This window comes from Crinia signifera, chromosome 3 (assembly GCF_055691185.1).
Source record: "Crinia signifera chromosome 3, ASM5569118v1, whole genome shotgun sequence".
Classification (NCBI taxonomy): domain Eukaryota; kingdom Metazoa; phylum Chordata; class Amphibia; order Anura; family Myobatrachidae; genus Crinia; species Crinia signifera.
Window position 1 is genome coordinate 232,367,000 of NC_139219.1, and position 19,744 is coordinate 232,386,743.

Sequence of the window (19,744 nt, forward strand, 5' to 3'; positions counted from 1 at the left end):
TAGGCAATATTGGAGTACAGATGTTCTGTACAGCACCCCATTTTACCGTATGGCCATGTCCCGGGCTCGATTTGAGACGATCCTTAAATTTTTGCATTACAACGATAATGCACAGTGCCCACCCAGAGATGATCCCACCTTTGACCGGCTATTCAAAGTCAGGCCGGTCATTGATCATTTCAGTGCCAAATTTGAAGAGATGTACATCCCAGATAAATTCATTTGCATAGACGAGTCTCTTATACATTTTAAAGGAAGGGTTAAATTCCGCCAGTACCTTCCCAGTAAGAGGGCAAGGTATGGCATAAAAATGTATAAGCTGTGTGAAAGCACCTCAGGGTACACTCACAGGTTTAGGGTATATGAAGGGAAGGATTCAAGAATTGAACCGCCAGAATGCCCCCCCTCCCTCGTAGGTGTTAGTGGAAAAATTGTCTGGGATTTAGTGCACCCCTTCCTGGATAAAGGTTATCACCTCTATGTGGATAACTTTTACACTAGCATCCCCCTGTTTAAGGCCCTTGGTTCAAGAGGTACAGCAGCTTGCGGTACTGTGCGCAAGAACCAAAGAGGCCTCCCAAAAACGCACATTGCCCAAGTAATGAGAAGGGGTGAAAGCAGGGGAATATGCACCGAAAATATGTTGTTGGTCAAATATAAGGACAAGAGGGATGTCCTTATACTGACAACAATTCACGGAGACAGTACCACCTCCGTCCCTGTACGAGGTACCAGTACCCACACCTCCAAACCTAATTGTATCCTGGATTACAATAGGTACATGGGCGGAGTGGATCTTTCAGATCAGGTACTGAAGCCGTACAGTGCCCTGCGGAAAACAAAAATCTGGTACAAGAAGCTGGCCGTGTATATCATCCAGATGGCACTGTATAACGCTTACGTGCTATTCCGTTCTACCGGCCAGAGGGGGACATTTATGCACTTTCAAGAGGAAGTCATAAAGGGCCTAGTATTTGGGAACCAGCAGGCAGAGGGCCCCAGTACTTCTAGTACTGGCCCCCGTATTGTACCAGGGCAGCATTTTCCGAACGAAATCCCCTTCCACTGCAAGAAAGGGCAGGACACAAAAAAGGTGCAAAGTTTGCTATAAAAAGGGAATAAGAAAGGAAACTATTTTCCACTGTGAAACTTGCCCCGACAAACCCGGCCTATGTATAAAGGAGTGTTTTAAAATATACCACACATCTATGGATTATTAGGTTCATCATTTCACCGTGCTTCGGGGGTCTTGCTAATGCCACATAGCACCCACCAACATTCCACCAGAATCTGAGCTGCAAAATCCAAAAATCACTCCTTCCCTTCTGAGTCCTGCCATGCACCCAACTGGTATTTTTTGGTCACATATGAGGCATTGCCATACTTGGGAGAAATTGGGGCACAGATTCTGGGGTGCTTTTTCTCCTTCATACCTTCTGAAAATGAAAAATTTTGAGCCAGAACTGCATTTTTGTGTAAAAAAATGTAATTTTTCATTTTCACTGCCCAGTTGTACCACAATTGGTGAAACCCCTGGGGGTTTGAAATGTACACTATACCCCTAGATGAATTCCCTGAGGGGTGTAGTTTGCAAAATGGGGTCACTTGTGGGGGGGTTCCACTGTATTGGTGCTTGGGGGGTCTTGCTAATGCGACATAGCACCCACCAACATTCCACCAGAATTTGTGCTGCAAAATCCAAATATCACTCCTTCCCTTCTGAGTCCTGCCACTTTTTGGTCACACATGAGGCATTGCCGTACTCGGGAGAAATTGGGGCACAGATTTTGGGGTGCTTTTTCTCCTTCATACCTTCTGAAAATGAAAAATTTTGAGCCAGAACTGCATTTTTGTGTAAAAAAATGTAATTTTTCATTTTCACTGCCCAGTTGTATCAAAATTGGTGAAACCCCTGGGGGTTTGAAATGTACACTATACCCCTAGATGAATTCCCTGAGGGGTGTAGTTTGCAAAATGGGGTCACTTGTGGGGTGGTTCCACTGTATTGGTGCTTTGGGGGTCTTGCTAATGCGACATAGCACCCACCAACATTCCACCACCAAAAATCACTCCTTCCCTTCTGAGTCCTGCCATGCACCCAACTGGTATTTTTTGGTCACATATGAGGCATTGCCATACTCGGGAGAAATTGGGGCACAGATTTTGGGGTGCTTTTTCTCCTTCATACCTTATAAAAATGAAAAATTTTGAGCCAGAACTGCATTTTTGTGTAAAAAAATGTAATTTTTCATTTTCACTGCCCAGTTGTATCAAAATTGGTGAAACCCCTGGGGGTTTGAAATGTACACTATACCCCTAGATGAATTCCCTGAGGGGTGTAGTTTGCAAAATGGGGTCACTTGTGGGGGGGTTCCACTGTATTGGTGCTTGGGGGGTCTTGCTAATGCAACATAGCACCCACCAACATTCCACCAGAATCTGAGCTGCAAAATCCAAAAATCACTCCTTCCCTTCTGAGTCCTGCCATGCACCCAAATGGTATTTTTTGGTCACATGTGAGGCATTGCCGTACTCGGGAGAAATTGGGGCACAGATTTTGGGGTGCTTTTTCTCCTTCATACCTTCTGAAAATGAAAAATTTTGAGCCAGAACTGCATTTTTGTGTAAAAAAATGTAATTTTTCATTTTCACTGCCCAGTTGTATCAAAATTGGTGAAACCCCTGGGGGTTTGAAATGTACACTATACCCCTAGATGAATTCCCTGAGGGGTGTAGTTTGCAAAATGGGGTCACTTGTGGGGGGGTTCCACTGTATTGGTGCTTTGGGGGTCTTGCTAATGCGACATAGCACCCACCAACATTCCACCACCAAAAATCACTCCTTCCCTTCTGAGTCCTGCCATGCACCCAACTGGTATTTTTTGGTCACATATGAGGCATTGCCATACTCGGGAGAAATTGGGGCACAGATTTTGGGGTGCTTTTTCTCCTTCATACCTTATGAAAATGAAAATTTTTGAGCCAGAACTGCATTTTTGTGTAAAAAAATGTAATTTTTCATTTTCACTGCCCAGTTGTATCAAAATTGGTAAAACCCCTGGGGGTTTGAAATGTACACTATACCCCTTAATGAATTCCCTGAGGGGTGTAGTTTGCAAAATGGGGTCAATTGTGGGGGGGTTCCACTGTATTGGTGCTTGGGGGGTCTTGCTAATGCAACATAGCACCCACCAACATTCCACCAGAATCTGAGCTGCAAAATCCAAAAATCACTCCTTCCTTTCTGAGTCCTGCCATGCACCCAAATGGTATTTTTTGGTCACATGTGAGGCATTGCCGTACTCGGGAGAAATTGGGGCACAGATTTTGGGGTGCTTTGTCTCCTTCATTCCTTGTGAAAATGAAAAAAATTTGAGCCAGAACTGCATTTTTGTGTAAAAAATGTAATTTTGCATTTGCACAGCCCAGTTGTATCAAAATTGGTGAAACCCCTGGGGGTTTGAAATGTACACTATACCCCTAGATGAATTCCCTGAGGGGTGTAGTTTGCAAAATGGGGTCACTTGTGGGGGGGTTCCACTGTATTGGTGCTTGGGGGGTCTTGCTAATGCGACATAGCACCCACCAAAATTCCACCAGAATCTGAGCTGCAAAATCCAAAAATCACTCCTACCCTTCTGAGTCCTGCCATGCACCCAAATGGTATTTTTTGGTCACATGTGAGGCATTGCCGTACTCGGGAGAAATTGGGGCACAGATTTTGGGGTGCTTTTTCTCCTTCATACCTTCTGAAAATAAAAAATTTTGAGCCAGAACTGCATTTTTGTGTCAAAAAATGTAATTTTTCATTTTCACTGCCCAGTTGTATCAAAATTGGTGAAACCCCTGGGGGTTTGAAATGTACACTATACCCCTAGATGAATTCCCTGAGGGGTGTAGTTTGCAAAATGGGGTCACTTGTGGGGGGGTTCCACTGTATTGGTGCTTTGGGGGTCTTGCTAATGCAACATAGCACCCACCAACATTCCACCACCAAAAATCACTCCTTCCCTTCTGAGTCCTGCCATGCACCCAACTGGTATTTTTTGGTCACATATGAGGCATTGCCATACTCGGGAGAAATTGGGGCACAGATTTTGGGGTGCTTTTTCTCCTTCATACCTTATGAAAATGAAAAATTTTGAGCCAGAACTGCATTTTTGTGTAAAAAAATGTAATTTTTCATTTTCACTGCCCAGTTGTATCAAAATTGGTGAAACCCCTGGGGGTTTGAAATGTACACTATACCCCTAGATGAATTCCCTGAGGGGTGTAGTTTGCAAAATGGGGTCACTTGTGGGGGGGTTCCACTGTATTGGTGCTTGGGGGGGTCTTGCTAATGCAACATAGCACCCACCAACATTCCACCAGAATCTGAGCTGCAAAATCCAAAAATCACTCCTTCCTTTCTGAGTCCTGCCATGCACCCAAATGGTATTTTTTGGTCACATGTGAGGCATTGCCGTACTCGGGAGAAATTGGGGCACAGATTTTGGGGTGCTTTTTCTACTTCATACCTTCTGAAAATGAAAAATTTTGAGCCAGAACTGCATTTTTGTGTAAAAGATTTAATTTTTCATTTTCACTGCCCAGTTGTACCACAATTGGTGAAACCCCTGGGGGTTTGAAATGTACACTATACCCCTAGATGAATTCCCTGAGGGGTGTAGTTTGCAAAATGGGGTCACTTGTGGGGGGGTTCCTAACTTTTAGCATCTTATGGTGCCTAGTAACCTACATGGTGCCTAAAAAATAATCTCATAAAAAGGAGGCTCCAAAATCAAGTAGGTGCTCCTTCTATTATGAAGCCTGTGGTTTGGTCAACGTGCACACTAGGGCCACATATAGGATATTTATGAAAACAAAAGAATTGGGGGAATCAATTTTTAGTCACATTTCTCTAGTAAAATGTACTGTGTTCCTTAGAAAAATGTATTAATATTGCAAATCTGCAAAAAAAATGAAATTTTGAAATTTCACCTACACTTTGTTTTAATTCCTGTGAAACACCTAAAGGGTTAACAAACTTCCAAAATGCTGTTTTGAATACTGTGAGGGGTGCAGTTTTTGAAATGGTATCATTTATGGGGGTGTCTCACATACAAGTCCCTCAAAGTCACATCAGAACTGAACTGGTCCCTAAAAAAATCAGTGTTTGAAATTTTCTTGAAAATTTGAGAATTTGCTATTCATATTGTAAGCCTCCTAGTGTCCAAAAAAATTAAAAGGAAGTTGAAATAATGATGGAAACATAAAGTAGACATATGGTCTATGTTAGTTATTAACTATTTTGAGTGGTATGATTATTTGTCTCACAAGCAGAAAATTTAACATTTTGCAAATTGCTAAATTTTCCATTTTTTTACGACATTTTGGTATTTTTCACAAAAAAACACAGACTGTATCGACCCAAATTTACCACTAATTTGAAGTACCATGTGTCACGAAAAAACAATCTCAAAATCACTGGGATAAGTAAAAGCAAAAAAAAGTTATCCCCACTTAAGTGATACATGTCAGATTTGAAAAAAAGGGCTCTGTCAGGAACGCAAAAACTGGCTCTGTCAGGAAGGGGTTAAGAGCCGCTGCTGCCCACCCGCTGCAGGAGGTCAGCAGTGATCGTACATGCTGTACGTCTGACCTCCTGATCCGGTCCAATGCGCACGGGACCGTGCATCGGATCAGATCAAATATCACACACATGCGATTTTGGGCCGATTTCACGCGATTTATCAGCCCAAGTGCTGAAATCGTGTGGAATCAGCCCAAAATTGCATAATGTATGGGGGCCATTACTCTAAAGCCTACAAACCAGTGTGCTCACCTGTGTCAGGCTATACCAGTTTGCTATCTGTTATAATTATTGATATATGCTAAGTGTTTTACCATTTATTTTTGCCCATGACTCTATTTGCTTGTATCATCTGTCACTAATCTAAATTTAAGTTCCAGGGAAACTGCATCAATACTTCTGTGTATTTTTATATACAGTACATCTTGGTTATTATCTTGAATCTGTTAACACAATAAAATTGTGTTTGACCTTTGCAAAGTGGCAGTCTGTGTCTGCTAGCATATGGGAAAAATTCATACTTGCCTCTCTGTCACGGTGTGTTGTGTGGACAAAGAAGATTAGTCGGTTCATTAGGTAACCCTGTATTATTTAGTCCACAAGCACATCTATTATTATTATTATTACTACAAGAGTTTCAGTGGTCAGTTGCAGCACTGGCAAAATCCTTGAGGCGGGAGTGAGAGAAGGTCATTTGTGATTTGCGGTAGAAAAGTTTGGAAAATAGTATTTTTATTCTTGGCATACCGAGTCATCATGTGGTTTGTCTAGTCCGAAAACTACTGAACATGGGACACTTATTATGCAAATACAAATCACTAACCTTACAGTCTCACCCCAGGTGTGAGAACAGTTTTCTCTGCAGAGGATACATTTTTATTCTTGGAGATCACTTGGACTGTAATGTGGTAAGATGTGGATGGTTTGAGGTCCTCAATATATGTAAAGGTGTGATCCTAGAAGATACATAGCGAGGGACCAAGTAATTAAATACAAAACTGATACCACTGTAACATTGCGGGACCAATGAAATAACAAAGAAACTGTATTTTATTTGCAGAACACAATGCAGCATCTTGTTCCTAAACCTGAATCCTTTTTTAATTGCTCTCGCATTTTGTACTCGGACCTATGTGTACGTGTATATTTGGCTGTACGTAGGCATGACAACTCTGAGTCATTTATCAAAGGATTTGTATTTGTAAGCAGTTGCTTGGATCTGAGAAGCCGTTATTGGGCATCTCAATAGAAGTCCAAGCGTCTGTGTCATTTTCAGATTTTTGCACATCTGCTGTATATGGGATCATCGCATTAGCGCACAATGTTGAATTATGCCCATAGAGATTCGGACAACTTTAGCTGCATTCAGCGGCAGCAGCTAGGATTTGAAACTACATCATAAAAGCCTTGTGAGGGCATTATGTGCCTACAGTATATCAGCAAAGTGTACTAATATCTTACAGGGTGAAATTTCGAGCAGGTCTTCAATAGGAATCATTTTTGTGACTAGTGGCTAATATACCATACCTTGAAAATACTAATTCCCCTTTCACACAGCCATCTACATACTGGATTATTGCACATGAACACACAGCAATCCTGTATATTGTGCAGTGTAAAAACACCAGGCTTAAATCGGGTAGCAAGCAGGGTAGAACAGGGGTTCCCATTCACTGCCTAGGAAGAGCTGGCTGCTGGCGGCTCGGATATAATCCGTAGTAACGGGACCAGCCCAGTAATAAGCCAGGACTGGCTGCCAGTTGAAAGGGGCCTAAATTGGGTCCATGTACAAAATCCTGGGTGTGACCTGGCATAGCAGTGTGTAAGTGGTATCATTTTGTTTTAGAAAAATCACCAGGGAATCTGTCCTCACTTTAGCTATACTGCAGATCACTTACCACTTAATGAAAATGGTTCTTCTGTCACCTTAACATTCAAAGTGAGTATGTAACGTTTTACATGCTGGAATTTACTGTACTGCTAATTAGCACTTTGGACTACATAGACTAAAGGCCCATACACACGGGGGAGATATATTGCTCAGTTTCTCCTTTTCATCAGTGACCAGAGATGGTCGCTGATGAAAAAGAAACTGCCGGGGGAGCCCGGCAGTGATAATCAGCTGGTCGCAGGAGCATGTTCCTGCTATATTATACAAAATCGCCCCCCGTGTGTACGAACCTTAACCTGATTTATGTCTGGTACACACCAGAACGATCCTGATTCTTAGTAGATCGTTAGCAGATCTGTTGGAGCACACAATCTGCTAACGATCTGCATCCAATCCAATCCCAATCCGATCTGAGTCTGTATCTTGTTGAATGGGTCTTTTACAGATCCTACCTGCAGCAGGTAGGATCTGTAAAACGACCAAATGTCAGCGGGGCTGCCCATCGAGATTGGAATCGGATCTAAACATGCAAAAACATGCCCAATCTACATACACTCTACATCCAATTGGTCGGAATTGGATCCAGATTGATGGGATTGAGCCCTAATCGTTCTGGTGTGTACCCAGCATTACTTGTCAGGAATTTCAACACTTACGGCCTTACTCAGCATGGATCACTATTTAGAGATTTCACAATTCACCATGAAATGACTGCGTGTGCCTGGCTGCAATTGGTGAGTACATTTCCGTATGCATAGAAGTCGCAGTTTGATTTACAGAAAGGCAGCGTTTAGGGGTGGAAATACATTATGGTGTTTTCTGGGTGTGTTTGTTTCTTTTTCTGGGGTGCTTCTCTGATGTCAGCAATGACAGCAATGGTTTTTCGGCAGATTAGTGGAAGCATTAGACTTAGGGTGCCCATACACGGTACAATTATTGTATACAATTTGGACTAGATCGCATCGCATTGCATAGGTTTTGCAATGCGATGAAATGAGATCTAGTACAAAAAGTATGAGCAGCTCTTACTTTTTGAGCTGTGCAACGGGAGCGCGCATCTCATCTCACTCAGCAATTGTACTGTGTATGGGCACCGTAACTCAGATGGAAACAAATGTTTGATCTATCACTTTTTGCGAATGGATCTGTATTACAATGCAGCTGCAATTTTGCAAGGGGCGGTGATTCTTTCTGTCTGGGTGGCAAATTTTTGATCACATGCAGCTGCTTTTTCCTCTAACTAGTGATCCATGCTGAATTATGCCCCAAGTTCTAGAGTAAATCTGATGGTCAGTTTCTGCAAATGTATTAGTAATAATGTTTAAATTAAATAAAAATTCTGCTGTCATTTGCAATATTATTAGATCACAAGACTGTAATCAGATATTGGCCAGAAAACAAAAAGTGTAATTCTGGAACTGAATCATACTCACAGGTGGCAGGGTCCGTGTGTTGTAAACTGTAGCAGTGTTTGATATCTCTGCCCAACTGACCACAAAGGCTGTAATGGTGTGTGATTGTTCACTTTGCAAAACTTGCCAGTGAAATTCTCCTTCAATTCTTCCATTAACCCTGTGGAAGGCTGCACTTAACCTCTCTGGTGTGTGCATCACGTTTCTGGACAGACGGTGGCGCCCTGGAGTTACAGATACACACATGTTTCATTACTGAACTTAATAAAAAGATATATATATATATATATATATATATATATATATATATATATATTTATTATCCAGTTCATGCAGTATCTCTAAGTTATGTCAAATGGGGTAATTCAGACCCGATCTCGCCCATAAATATGCAGCGGCCAGCTATCAGGTAGACACTGCCCCGCTATAGTGAAATCCTGCCTTGCGAATAAATGTGTACGCTGTGTAAATGGATATGTATGCCTAGGGAAGTCTTCGCTCCCGAGCAAAAATGACCAAAATCCATAGTGGGTCACCATGGAATTTGTTCACTGGGCAGCAGTCGTCACAAGCTAGGAGTAGCCAGAGACTTACTCGGCGGCTACTTTAAAAACAAGCATATCCGGCCTGAAGCCAAAGCACCCTTCCCTAAAACTCTTGGTCACGCCTGTATTTTCCATGATACTTCTAGCACTTTTTGGGCACGCCCAGCATTTTTCTTGGCACTTCCTGTCAATCAGATGGCAAACGGCTTGTGAATAGAAAAAGTAGGACTTCAGCACAGGCCAGCCTTGCGCGCACAATAATCGTCCTCTGTGTTAATTCATAGCAATGCGATCAGGTCTGAATCAGGCCCAAAGTGTGTATGTGGGGCGGGTGTGTGTGTGTGTGTGTGTGGGGGTTTGGTGATGTACTGTATTAAGCAATGAAAAGAGTGGAGAAGTTTCCCATGGCATCCAATCACTTGCTAGGTATAATTTTATAGAAATTGGTTGCCATGGACAACTTCTCCACTAAATAGATAGCAACGTGTCCTTTTGAGCTTTTAAAAATGAATTACTATGAATCAGTGGACATATTAGGTGTATTATTACATAGTGAGACTTCTAATATAGGGCCTAATTCAAACCTGACCGCATTGCTGCAAACTAGTAGGCTGGGCAATTATCGATAGGCCCATAGTACGCATATGCAAGGCCATCTTGCGATAAAATCATGCTACTTCTTTAACTGCTGGCCATTCGCAAGGTGATTGACAGGAAGCTGGAGTTTGGGGACGGTAACGGGCGTGCGTCAGAAAACAATTAAAAAAGACACTGGATTTTATCTCACTGGATTTTATCTCAGGATGGCATCACGCATGTGTACTGCAAGCCATACATATGCGCAGTCGTCCAGCCTGTGAATTAGCAGCTGTGCGATCAGGTCTGAGTAACCCCCACAGTTGGATAAAATACAATACAAATAAATACAAATACACACGCAGCTGTTTGATACTATTAAAAACTGCATTAAATAATTAAAATGAGTTGTGTTCTCTGCTTTTGTCTCTGATGAATAAGTATATTACTGATGGATTCTGTGTGCTGGAACCAGCTTTTAGATATGCCATTTGTTTGAAGGCCACTCACCCCTTCTAGAACATTGTCCATGTTTTAGGCTGTTAACTTTCATGTTGTTGCACTTGGGCGTTTTCACAAATGTCACCTCTTCAGCTAGTGGTCCCTGAAGGGTGAACGGCCGTACAGTTACTTTATACGTGCATGCAAACTGGAGCCCAGTAATAATGAAGTTTGAACCCTGCAAAAAGAAATTGGTAGTCCTCATTTAACACTTAGCCCCCACTCTATCACTGCGTATTTAACCAATTCATATCTAGTGGTGCACCTAATGAGCAGTGTCATTTTCCAAATGTATCACTTTTAAAAGAAAAAAAGGCAACATTTTTGATTTATTGGCCTAACTGCACATTTTATTGTTTTTTTTCAGAATAAATTAAGCTTTTTGGTATTGAAAAAAGTATTTTTTTAAATTATTATTATTAAATATACATGTAAAGAGGGATGCATTTTCAGAGTTGGATGCAACTGTGAGTCCTTTCTAAGCGATTCTCTTTATGATTCATTCAGATAACTTAAATACAGCTATCTGTGCCATTACATATGGCCACTTTCCCTTTGTTTCATGTTTAGGTATATTTTTCTATCATTCTCTATGTCAGCCCTTGTAATCTAAAATCTTAAGACTGTAATAGTTGTCTAATTTCCATGAATGTCTTGTTCAGGACCTGATTAAAGGTTCCAGGTGCCCTAGGCCAGTGGTAGCCAACTACAGTCCTCGAGAGCTACCAACAGTTCCCATTTTCCAGACAACCTAGCTGCTGCAAAGGTGCACTCATTACTAGCTGAAACATTTTCAAAGATCCACAGGTGGAGCTAATTATTTCACTTGTGATATTGGGGCAGATGTATGAACGGTCGTTATGGGGGAGAAGGGGTATTAGCGCACGTTATGTGCACTGATACCGCTTCTCCCCCATGTATGAAGCGGCCGGGATGCGGTAATGGACAGGGGCGCTATGCGCCCCTGTCCATATCGGCGCTGCTATCAAAATGATAGCAGGCCGAATGTATGAACGGTCAGCATCGCTGACCGTTCCGCACGAAGCCGGGTTTGGCTTCGCCAGCATCAGGCTGGCGAAGCCCTATCTAAACAGCAGGGACAGCGCTGTCCCTGCTGTTAGGTCTGGGCTGCGCTGGGGATCTCGCGTGAACAGCGAGATCCCGCGCATGCCCAGTGCTGCCGGCCGGGGGACAGGAGATAGCGCATCAGTATTAACTGATGCGCTATCTTCAGAACGGGACATCGCCGAAGGGGGGAGTTAACGCTCCCCCCGCTTCGGCAGACAAGATGTTAATACATCTTGTCGATGTCCCTTCCTGCTTCGCCTCGCTATTGAGGCGAAGCAGGAAGTATCATAGCGGCGCGATAAGCGCTGCTATGATACATCTGCCCCTCTGTGAGATCTGGAAAACATTAACTGTTGGTAGCTCTTGAGGACGAGTTGGCTACCCCAGCCCTAGGCTAATTCACATGTAGCTCCCCTTGTAATGCTGCTAAACACACGTGTATGAGTGCTCAGGGACTCGCCATTCATACTGCCCATGTGCATGCAACAAAGGTTATACAACTGGCATGAATGATCTGATTTTTGTGTTGTGTGAAAGAGACTGGCTTTAGGCTGACCAGCTGGCATTGTAGCATAATATACATAAAGTAATGGTTCCATCAGTAAGTTACATTGGCATAGCCATCTGACAGTCACCTTAAGAACTTTACCCGCACAGCACATCAGGACAGGTGATAGCTAACAAATATGGAATAACTTAGGCCTTAATTTTATTCCTTAGCTGTCCCCTGCAAGGTGCCCCCTTCCCATCAGTCCTTGCTCCCTAGGCTGCAGCCTAATCTATTGGTTAATCAAGCACTCTTGTTATTTATACCGCTTTCAGACCACACTCTAGACCCGGGTTATTGCCGTGTTCTTGCGGCCCCAACACGGGTCAAGGTGCGGTCTGAAAAGGCCACCACGGGTCGAGCAACACGGATGTTCAACCCTGGTATTGACCAGGGTTGAACACGGCTATGACCCGTGTCAAGTGCAGTGTGAACGGGTGCCTGGGTCGAGCGACCCGTGTCCCGTTCACAGTATGGAGGAGGCAGCACTGTCAGCTCCAAGTACTGCCTCCTCCCAAGCCCCCGATGATGCGCCGCCGCCCAGCTCCGCCCCATGTGACGTCACCGACTCGGCAATATGCCGCGTCGGTGTCGGAACTTTCAGACAGCATATGCCGTGTTGCTCTGGGGATGGGACCTGTGTCCTAATCCCGTGTGCGACACGGTATTTGCGGTCTGAAAGTAGTATTATTTAGTTACATTTATTTATTAATCGCTAGCAAATTCCATTTACAGTGTTGTAATTCCCACTATTATTGTGACATATGGATCCTGGTCCAGGTACAGTGTGAAAGTTCCACTTTCTATAACCCGGCAACTGGTCGGTTTGATCTTGTGGGACCATACTGGATGTTGCAAGTCATTTTAAGGAGTTGTATGTGTGATTACATTTCTATGTGGTTCACTATGATTGTAATTCACAATAACAGCTGATTAATATCTGAAGACCACAAACAGTTCTCAATAGGGGTTATTCAATTGCAGATGATATTTCTGTTGGGTTAGTTCTTCTGACTAGTATTTGAAAGCTGGAAAGTCCGTGGATAGTCGAAAATGGCCATGGAGTTGACAATCCAGCGGCCATTTTCGACAATACAGATTCGACTTTAAAGAAAATCACATCTGCACAATAACCCCTACCATCTTTATTTATTAAATAAAGGTTAAAGAATAAAGATGGTAGGGGTTATTGGCCATAAATTAATTTACATACTACTCAGATAGGTCTCACCTTAACAATTGCTTTTCCACCAGAGAAAGTGTCATTACTATCACACACAATTGGTCTCCATTTTATTACGTAAGTGTATGGCTCCAAGTAGTTACCTGTAGGTACATAGAAATATATTTAGACATAGGTTAATGGATTACAGTAATTACCGTGATATATAAAGATAAAAACAGATAGTTGTCAGTCCTTCACCTTATTACTGCAAATTTGTATATATCAGGCACTATGAATATATGATGTATTGTTTCATATTTTGATTCAAAATTTCAGGACAGAACCCAACACCAAGGTTCCTGATCTATGTTCACATCTATGATTTAAGTATCACTAAAATACAGCTAAAAGTCATGTACTATCATCTTATTACTAAAAAGGCTGTAAAGCAATATAAAAGTTTGGTTTTTAAAACCACAGTTTAAATAATAATAAATAATAATATTAAATAGTCTGTAAAGGCAGTAGCTATGAAAACATTAGGCAGTATTTGCAGGAAAATAGAAATGACAGTAGGTTAGTACTTGGCTACACATGTATGTTTTAGTGTACATGTCAAGATAAATATTAACTGGTTCATGTATAAATAATGTACGCATAATGTTATAGAATATATTTTCAAGTGTGGGAAGAAATTGCAACACCAGGAGGAAACTACACAAAAGCATGGAGAAAATACAAACTCCACACAGATGATAGACGTTTGAATCTTCAGGGGTATAAGGCAGCAATGCTAAACACCATGACAACCATTCTGCCCAATATATACACATGTATCATATGCAGAGCCATTTTAACGTCTTTGGACCCCCCCCCCCCCGGCAATGGCGGTTCCTGTGACGGCACCAGGCCCCAGACCACCACGCTGGGGGAAAGCCCAGCACCAAGGTAAGCTGCTGGGCTGCCCCCAGCCACCGTGCACCCCCCAGCCCCCATCCGCGAGGTGAATAGATGCTGCACACAGGCATCCATTCACCTTCTGCCTGCCTCTGCTGCTGTCTGCAGAGTACAGCAGACAGCAACAGAGGCTGTGTGCTTCCCCCATTTATGTAAACGGGAGCCGGGTCGGATCACCCGGAGTACCCGTTTACACTGCCCTCTAGGTCCTGCCCGTGTTCTACCCTGGTCAGGACCTTCTGGGTAGAAGTCCTGTGTAAAAGGTTAACCCTTTTTACACCACCGCTGACCAGGAACTTGAGATTATTACAAGCAGTAGCAATATAAAACATTCATTACACTTGTGGCTCTCATACAGGTCATACAGGAGGCGATTCTCTGAAGCAGGAATGCGGTAAAAATCTGCAAAAGCTGGTGATACCCCATAGAAGCCTATGGGCTTCTTAACGCACCCACGCCGCCCCGAACGGACCCCCGCCGACTCGCACCGCCCCCCCCCCCCCCCCCCACAGCGCTGTGCTGCCTGGACCTGTGACCTCCTCCTCCTTGCACTGTATCCTCTTCCAGGTGCAGGGAGGAGGAGGAGAGCAGCCCGCAGCAGCACATCATCCAGCCGGGAGAGGGAGGGGGGAGCCGCTTCACATCGCCGGCTCAATGCAAAGGACAGCTCTTAACGCTAATAATATATGCGATAATTATGTCTGCGGTAGCTGGTCAAGTCCGACGGAAAGGGGGCGCGGATGTTACAGCATCCAGCCCACATTCTTCATACAGAAAATACACAGTGTAAGTAACAGTAACAACATTTGACAATCTTAAGACCCATACACACTGGGCGACTTTGAGCTGAAAGCCGCTCAAAACAGCCTGTTTGAGCGGCTTTCAGCTCAAAGCCGGCCAGTGTGTATGCCCCAGCGATGAGCGGTGAGCGCTGCTGTGCGCTCCCGCATCATCATCGTTGGTGCCGGGCAGGGGGAAAGCTGCTAAGTGTGTATGCATTGAGCGGGTTTCCCAGCAGAGGTGATTGACATAATCGCTGTCCATACACGCTGGGCATAGTCACCCAGTGTGTATGGACCTTTACTGATCTAAGATATAAAGTTTAAAAACAATCACTTTTGAATGACCTTGTAATTGGGGCCCCATAAACTGGAATATTATTTAATTCAAAGCGATGGAGCTCGGTGGTGCACTTTCCGGTTTGCTAGATCTGAGGAGAATTTTGTTGCTGTTCAAGTAACAGAACTGGCTAAGCTGTGTCCCTCCTGAGGGGATGGAAATGCAGGTTACTAACTTTGGAGCAGAGTACTGTAGAATACTTCAGGCTGGTAACTCCTTTTAGCTTTCCTGAGATGTTGGGTAATAATTATGACTCCTGCCTAGGGGTGTACACCAGGCACTTTTCATATTTTGGATCTGTATCTTCCAAAACACCACCCTTCTGGGTTTTGTGTTTCGTGTTTTGGATCTTTTTTTTTTAAACGCTAAAATACCAGAATTTTTTTTTCTTTTACGCTATTATTAACCTCGATAACATAAATTTACACTCATTTCCAATATATCCTAAATACCTCACAAAGTTGTTTTCAGGCCAAAAGGCTGAGGTAGTTGGATGACTAGATGACTATGCTAAGCGACATACAGATGGAGTGCCTCTCAGCCAGCGGCTGGGCTCGCCAGAATGCGATCGCCGGCGTAGAGGTGCTCCATCTAACTGGGACACGCAAGCGTCTCACACGCTTGCGCTTCCCAGTTTACGGGCGGCGGGAGACTCAAACTCTGCCCATCTCCAGTTCAGGGAGTGCGAGAAGGTGGTGTCAATCGACGGTGACCAGCAGAGTAGCAGCGGGACCGGTGGGGAGCTTGCGCATGTCCCCTTCTGGCGGCTGGCACAGGCTGGCGGTTAGTGATCTGACCACCAGACCCCCATTGAATGAGCCCGGCTCCATCCGTACATGGGTGGCACAAACACGTGGCCCATCTAGGAGTGGGATTGCAGCAGCAGACAGGATGGCAGTTTTAAAAACTGTGCTAAAAAATGCTCCAAAGGCCACATAATACAAAGAAAATAGGTGCAAGATGGAATTGTCCTTGGGTCCTCCTGCCGACCCTATGTTGTATTAACTGGACATTTAACAAACCAATCATTTCAGCGTCCGGGTCTGCGACATCTTGCTTTGTAATGCTGTTAAGATGGCCCTGATATAGGTACAGTGGGAACCTGCCCATGGCCCCTAAGGGGCGGACTGGTGTCTCTGGAGCATCTTTTGGGAGGCAGATGGAGAATGCGGCCTAGCTGCTTTGATTGTAAATTACAGTGCTGACAACCATCCACTGTATGGAACCATGTGGAGAGAAGGCAAGAGACTGTGAGATTGGTAAGATATGTTTTTTATTTTTTTTATGTATTGGGTGGGTAAGCTTTGCCCAGCCTATGCTAAGACAGCCCTGTTTCTGTGTACAGATTTGCTATTATATTATTGTCAATCAAAATCAGGCAGGAGGATGCACAATTCTCTTACCTGGCATTGCTTTCCAGGACAGTTTTATTTGGATCTGATTATTGTGGTAAAAATAATATGTGCGCAGAGTGCTCTTGCAGTTAGCGTTGTGTGATTTGGCTATGTTGTTACAGACATCCACAGTGGATTTACGGCTTTCAGATTTTAAATCTGTATATAAAAACAGTAAAACAATTACAGCAGGATAGAACATGTTCATCATATTTTGTTATACATACGTTTATTTACAAGGCAGTATAATCTGTATAGTGAACATATAAACTACAGTATCTGCCATTGCATACCTCCCAACTTTCCGGCTGCAGAAATAGGGACACTTGTGCGGCTTATGCAAATGAGGGGCGCAGCTTATGCAAATGAGTCGCATCCCCGTTTTCGGCCGCGAATAGACGCTGTGCGCATGCGCACAGCGTCTATTCTGTCAAATTGGGGGGGCTCCGAACTGCCCCCCCCCCCCCCCCCCGCAGCTGGACACCTCCGGCCACGGGTGGGACAGCGGGACAGGACCCGGTAATCGGGACTGACCCGCTGAAATCGGGATTGTTGGGAGGTATGCCATTGTGAGATTACTAATGGTCTGTTACGCACCTTGCTGTGCAGTACTGAAAATGACCTGTGACTGCAGACTCTTCATTCTTTTCTGTCTCCAGTAGGAAACTGCTTGTATCTTTACCAGATATTCTCTATTAGGTAGAAAACTGTTCAAAGTAAATTCAGTATTTGCCTGAATAAAAGAAACCATCATTTTTATCTTCCAAGAAAACATATGACTGAATCTGATTAGAAGTTGTATTTCAGCCTTTACACACCCCGTCAGTTATCATCCAACTGTTTGGCTTGCTCGCTGATAACAGCTCTTCAGTAGCTCTCCATGTTATTCTGTAATGATGAATTTTTAAGTCTTGTTCTTTTGGAGCAGCCCAGATAATGTGCACTCTCACAGTGCCATTCGGGGCAAGAGTTAGGTCACCTATTCTGAGGTCATTAGGGGCCGCAGGGGGCAAGGGATCTGCAGAAAATGAGACATTATCATTTTTTTAGTTTAAATGTCAAGCAATATTCTACACAATAGAGCTAGAACATACTGTACCTCTGAAATGTCCGATTTAGGTGGTATAATCCAAATTTAGGGGACTGTCCTAACTTAAAGAGTTTTGTCCTTCTTCAGTGTATTTGGGAAATATGGAGTATGTGATGTCATGTGTACAGTACCAGCTGCATTGTAGGAACAGGGGGTGAGATGTACTAAGCCCTGAAAAGTGATCAAATCAATGGAGAGTGATAACCCACCAATCAATCAGCTCCTACTTGTCATTTTTCAAACATAGCCTGTGACATGACAGATAGGAGCTGATTGGCTGGTGGTTTATCACTCTCCATTTTATCACTTTTCAAGCTTAGTATATCTGGCCAAGGGAATGGTAATTGCGCAGATTTCAGACATGCCGGGCAAGGCCTCAGGGTGATGTGCAGGCATCGTTGTGCACAAATGTGCTGTGATCACACCCCCTTGTAGCATCATTATACCCATTACTTGTGCTTTTTAGAAATATGTATACGATGTCTTGAATTCAAAATCTTAAAACATTGTGAGGTATACTACTCTGGGGGTATCCAATGTTGCCTGATATTTCCTATACTCATAAATATCGGCCAGCACCTATTCAATCCCAAAATGGAAAGCCAAATCTGCATTTGTGGAAACGGATGCTAAATTTGTGAATTAGCAGCCGCTTCAGTGGAAAAAAACATGGATTCGCAGATCCGGATTGTTTCCAAAAGTTGGGGCAAAGAAGAAGATTGTATAGAACGAATGCTAATTCAATCTATTCTGCGCGAAAACGGAAAATATTTCTGAGCATTGGAAATATCAGTCTATCCAATAGCTGGTTGGGAGGTATGCTATAATATACTGTACTTATAAAAAGAGAATAGGTTTTTTAATGTACCTTACTGTACACTATGTTATATTCCTTTACTCAAAAGTTGCAAATCACTAAGAATTTTAACTCTCAACAACTTTTCATTTGAAATGAGCATTTAGCACAGGCTGCTCTGTTTAACCCTTTGAGAGCCAACCGCTCTGTAGAAGATGTTCAAAATATCTGCTAAAAATGCCAGCGTCGCTCACATTTGTTATATAAACGCAAATAAAAATGTTATGTAAAAAAATATTATATTTATATAAGGTGAACATTACAGGTCATTTTGATGAATAAAAATGTAGGTAGGTTATTAATTAATTTAATAAGAGATCAATTTATTAAGATGCAGCACTGGATTACTCTGCAAAAACATCAGCCATCTGAGTGAGCCTGAGGCTATGCATATTGGCGGCAGTCACAGCTCTTCGGATGAGGCCAGGAAATCTTGCATGATGCAGACCCTGACCCTCAGCACTAAAAACGGGGCAACACACCTACATTTTCAGGGCCGGTGTAAGGCTTCTCAGTGCCCTAGGCAAAACTTAAATCTACTGCATCCCCCCCCCCCACATACTGCCACCAATAACCTTTTTCCAACCCCTAAAGGCATACTTGAAGAACATTCCAGAATGGCATGGAGGCTCCCAAAAATATTGGGTGGTCCTCCCAGCCCCACCCTGGGAACGGTGGGCAAGTCCCCTGCTTTCCCTGGAGGACTCCCTTTGCCACCCACAACAGATTACAAGAAGGAGGGGGCAGCAAAGTGGGGAAGTATGCCTCAAGGGAAAGTATGGAGGTGAGGTCTTAGAAGTTCCACAGCAGCCACCTGCATTAAGTACAACAAGGATCCTCATAGACATCCTTGATTTTCTGATAGGCAGACTTGGTCTAATGGTCTAATGGTAGAGCCTGCCCAGCCACCCGCAGACACCAAACGGCCCAGCTGCTGCTTTTGGGGAAATGCGAGAAATCCTGCACATGCTCCCATTTTCTCACATTAAAGTAGTAAATAAACCACTGGGGTTCGTATACTACTCTGAATCAGGTCTTAAGTTATTGAAAA

The 19,744-nt window shown here is 43.4% G+C and overlaps 1 protein-coding gene across 1 annotated transcript in view; it reads right to left on the reverse strand.

Moving 5' to 3' along the window:
• The window catches only part of LOC146062675 (anosmin-1-like), a 44,047-nt gene that overhangs the window by 5,788 nt on the left and 18,515 nt on the right, over nt 1-19,744 (reverse strand). Inside the window, exons 7-13 of the mRNA XM_083174740.1 lie at nt 17,566-17,765; nt 17,345-17,480; nt 16,757-16,906; nt 13,344-13,438; nt 10,507-10,675; nt 8,897-9,099; nt 6,396-6,528 (exon numbers count right to left, since the gene is read on the reverse strand). Of these exons, the coding sequence (XP_083030866.1) occupies nt 6,397-6,528; nt 8,897-9,099; nt 10,507-10,675; nt 13,344-13,438; nt 16,757-16,906; nt 17,345-17,480; nt 17,566-17,765 (1,085 nt within the window). The 3' untranslated portion in view covers nt 6,396. The remainder of the gene's footprint in view (nt 1-6,395; nt 6,529-8,896; nt 9,100-10,506; nt 10,676-13,343; nt 13,439-16,756; nt 16,907-17,344; nt 17,481-17,565; nt 17,766-19,744) is intronic.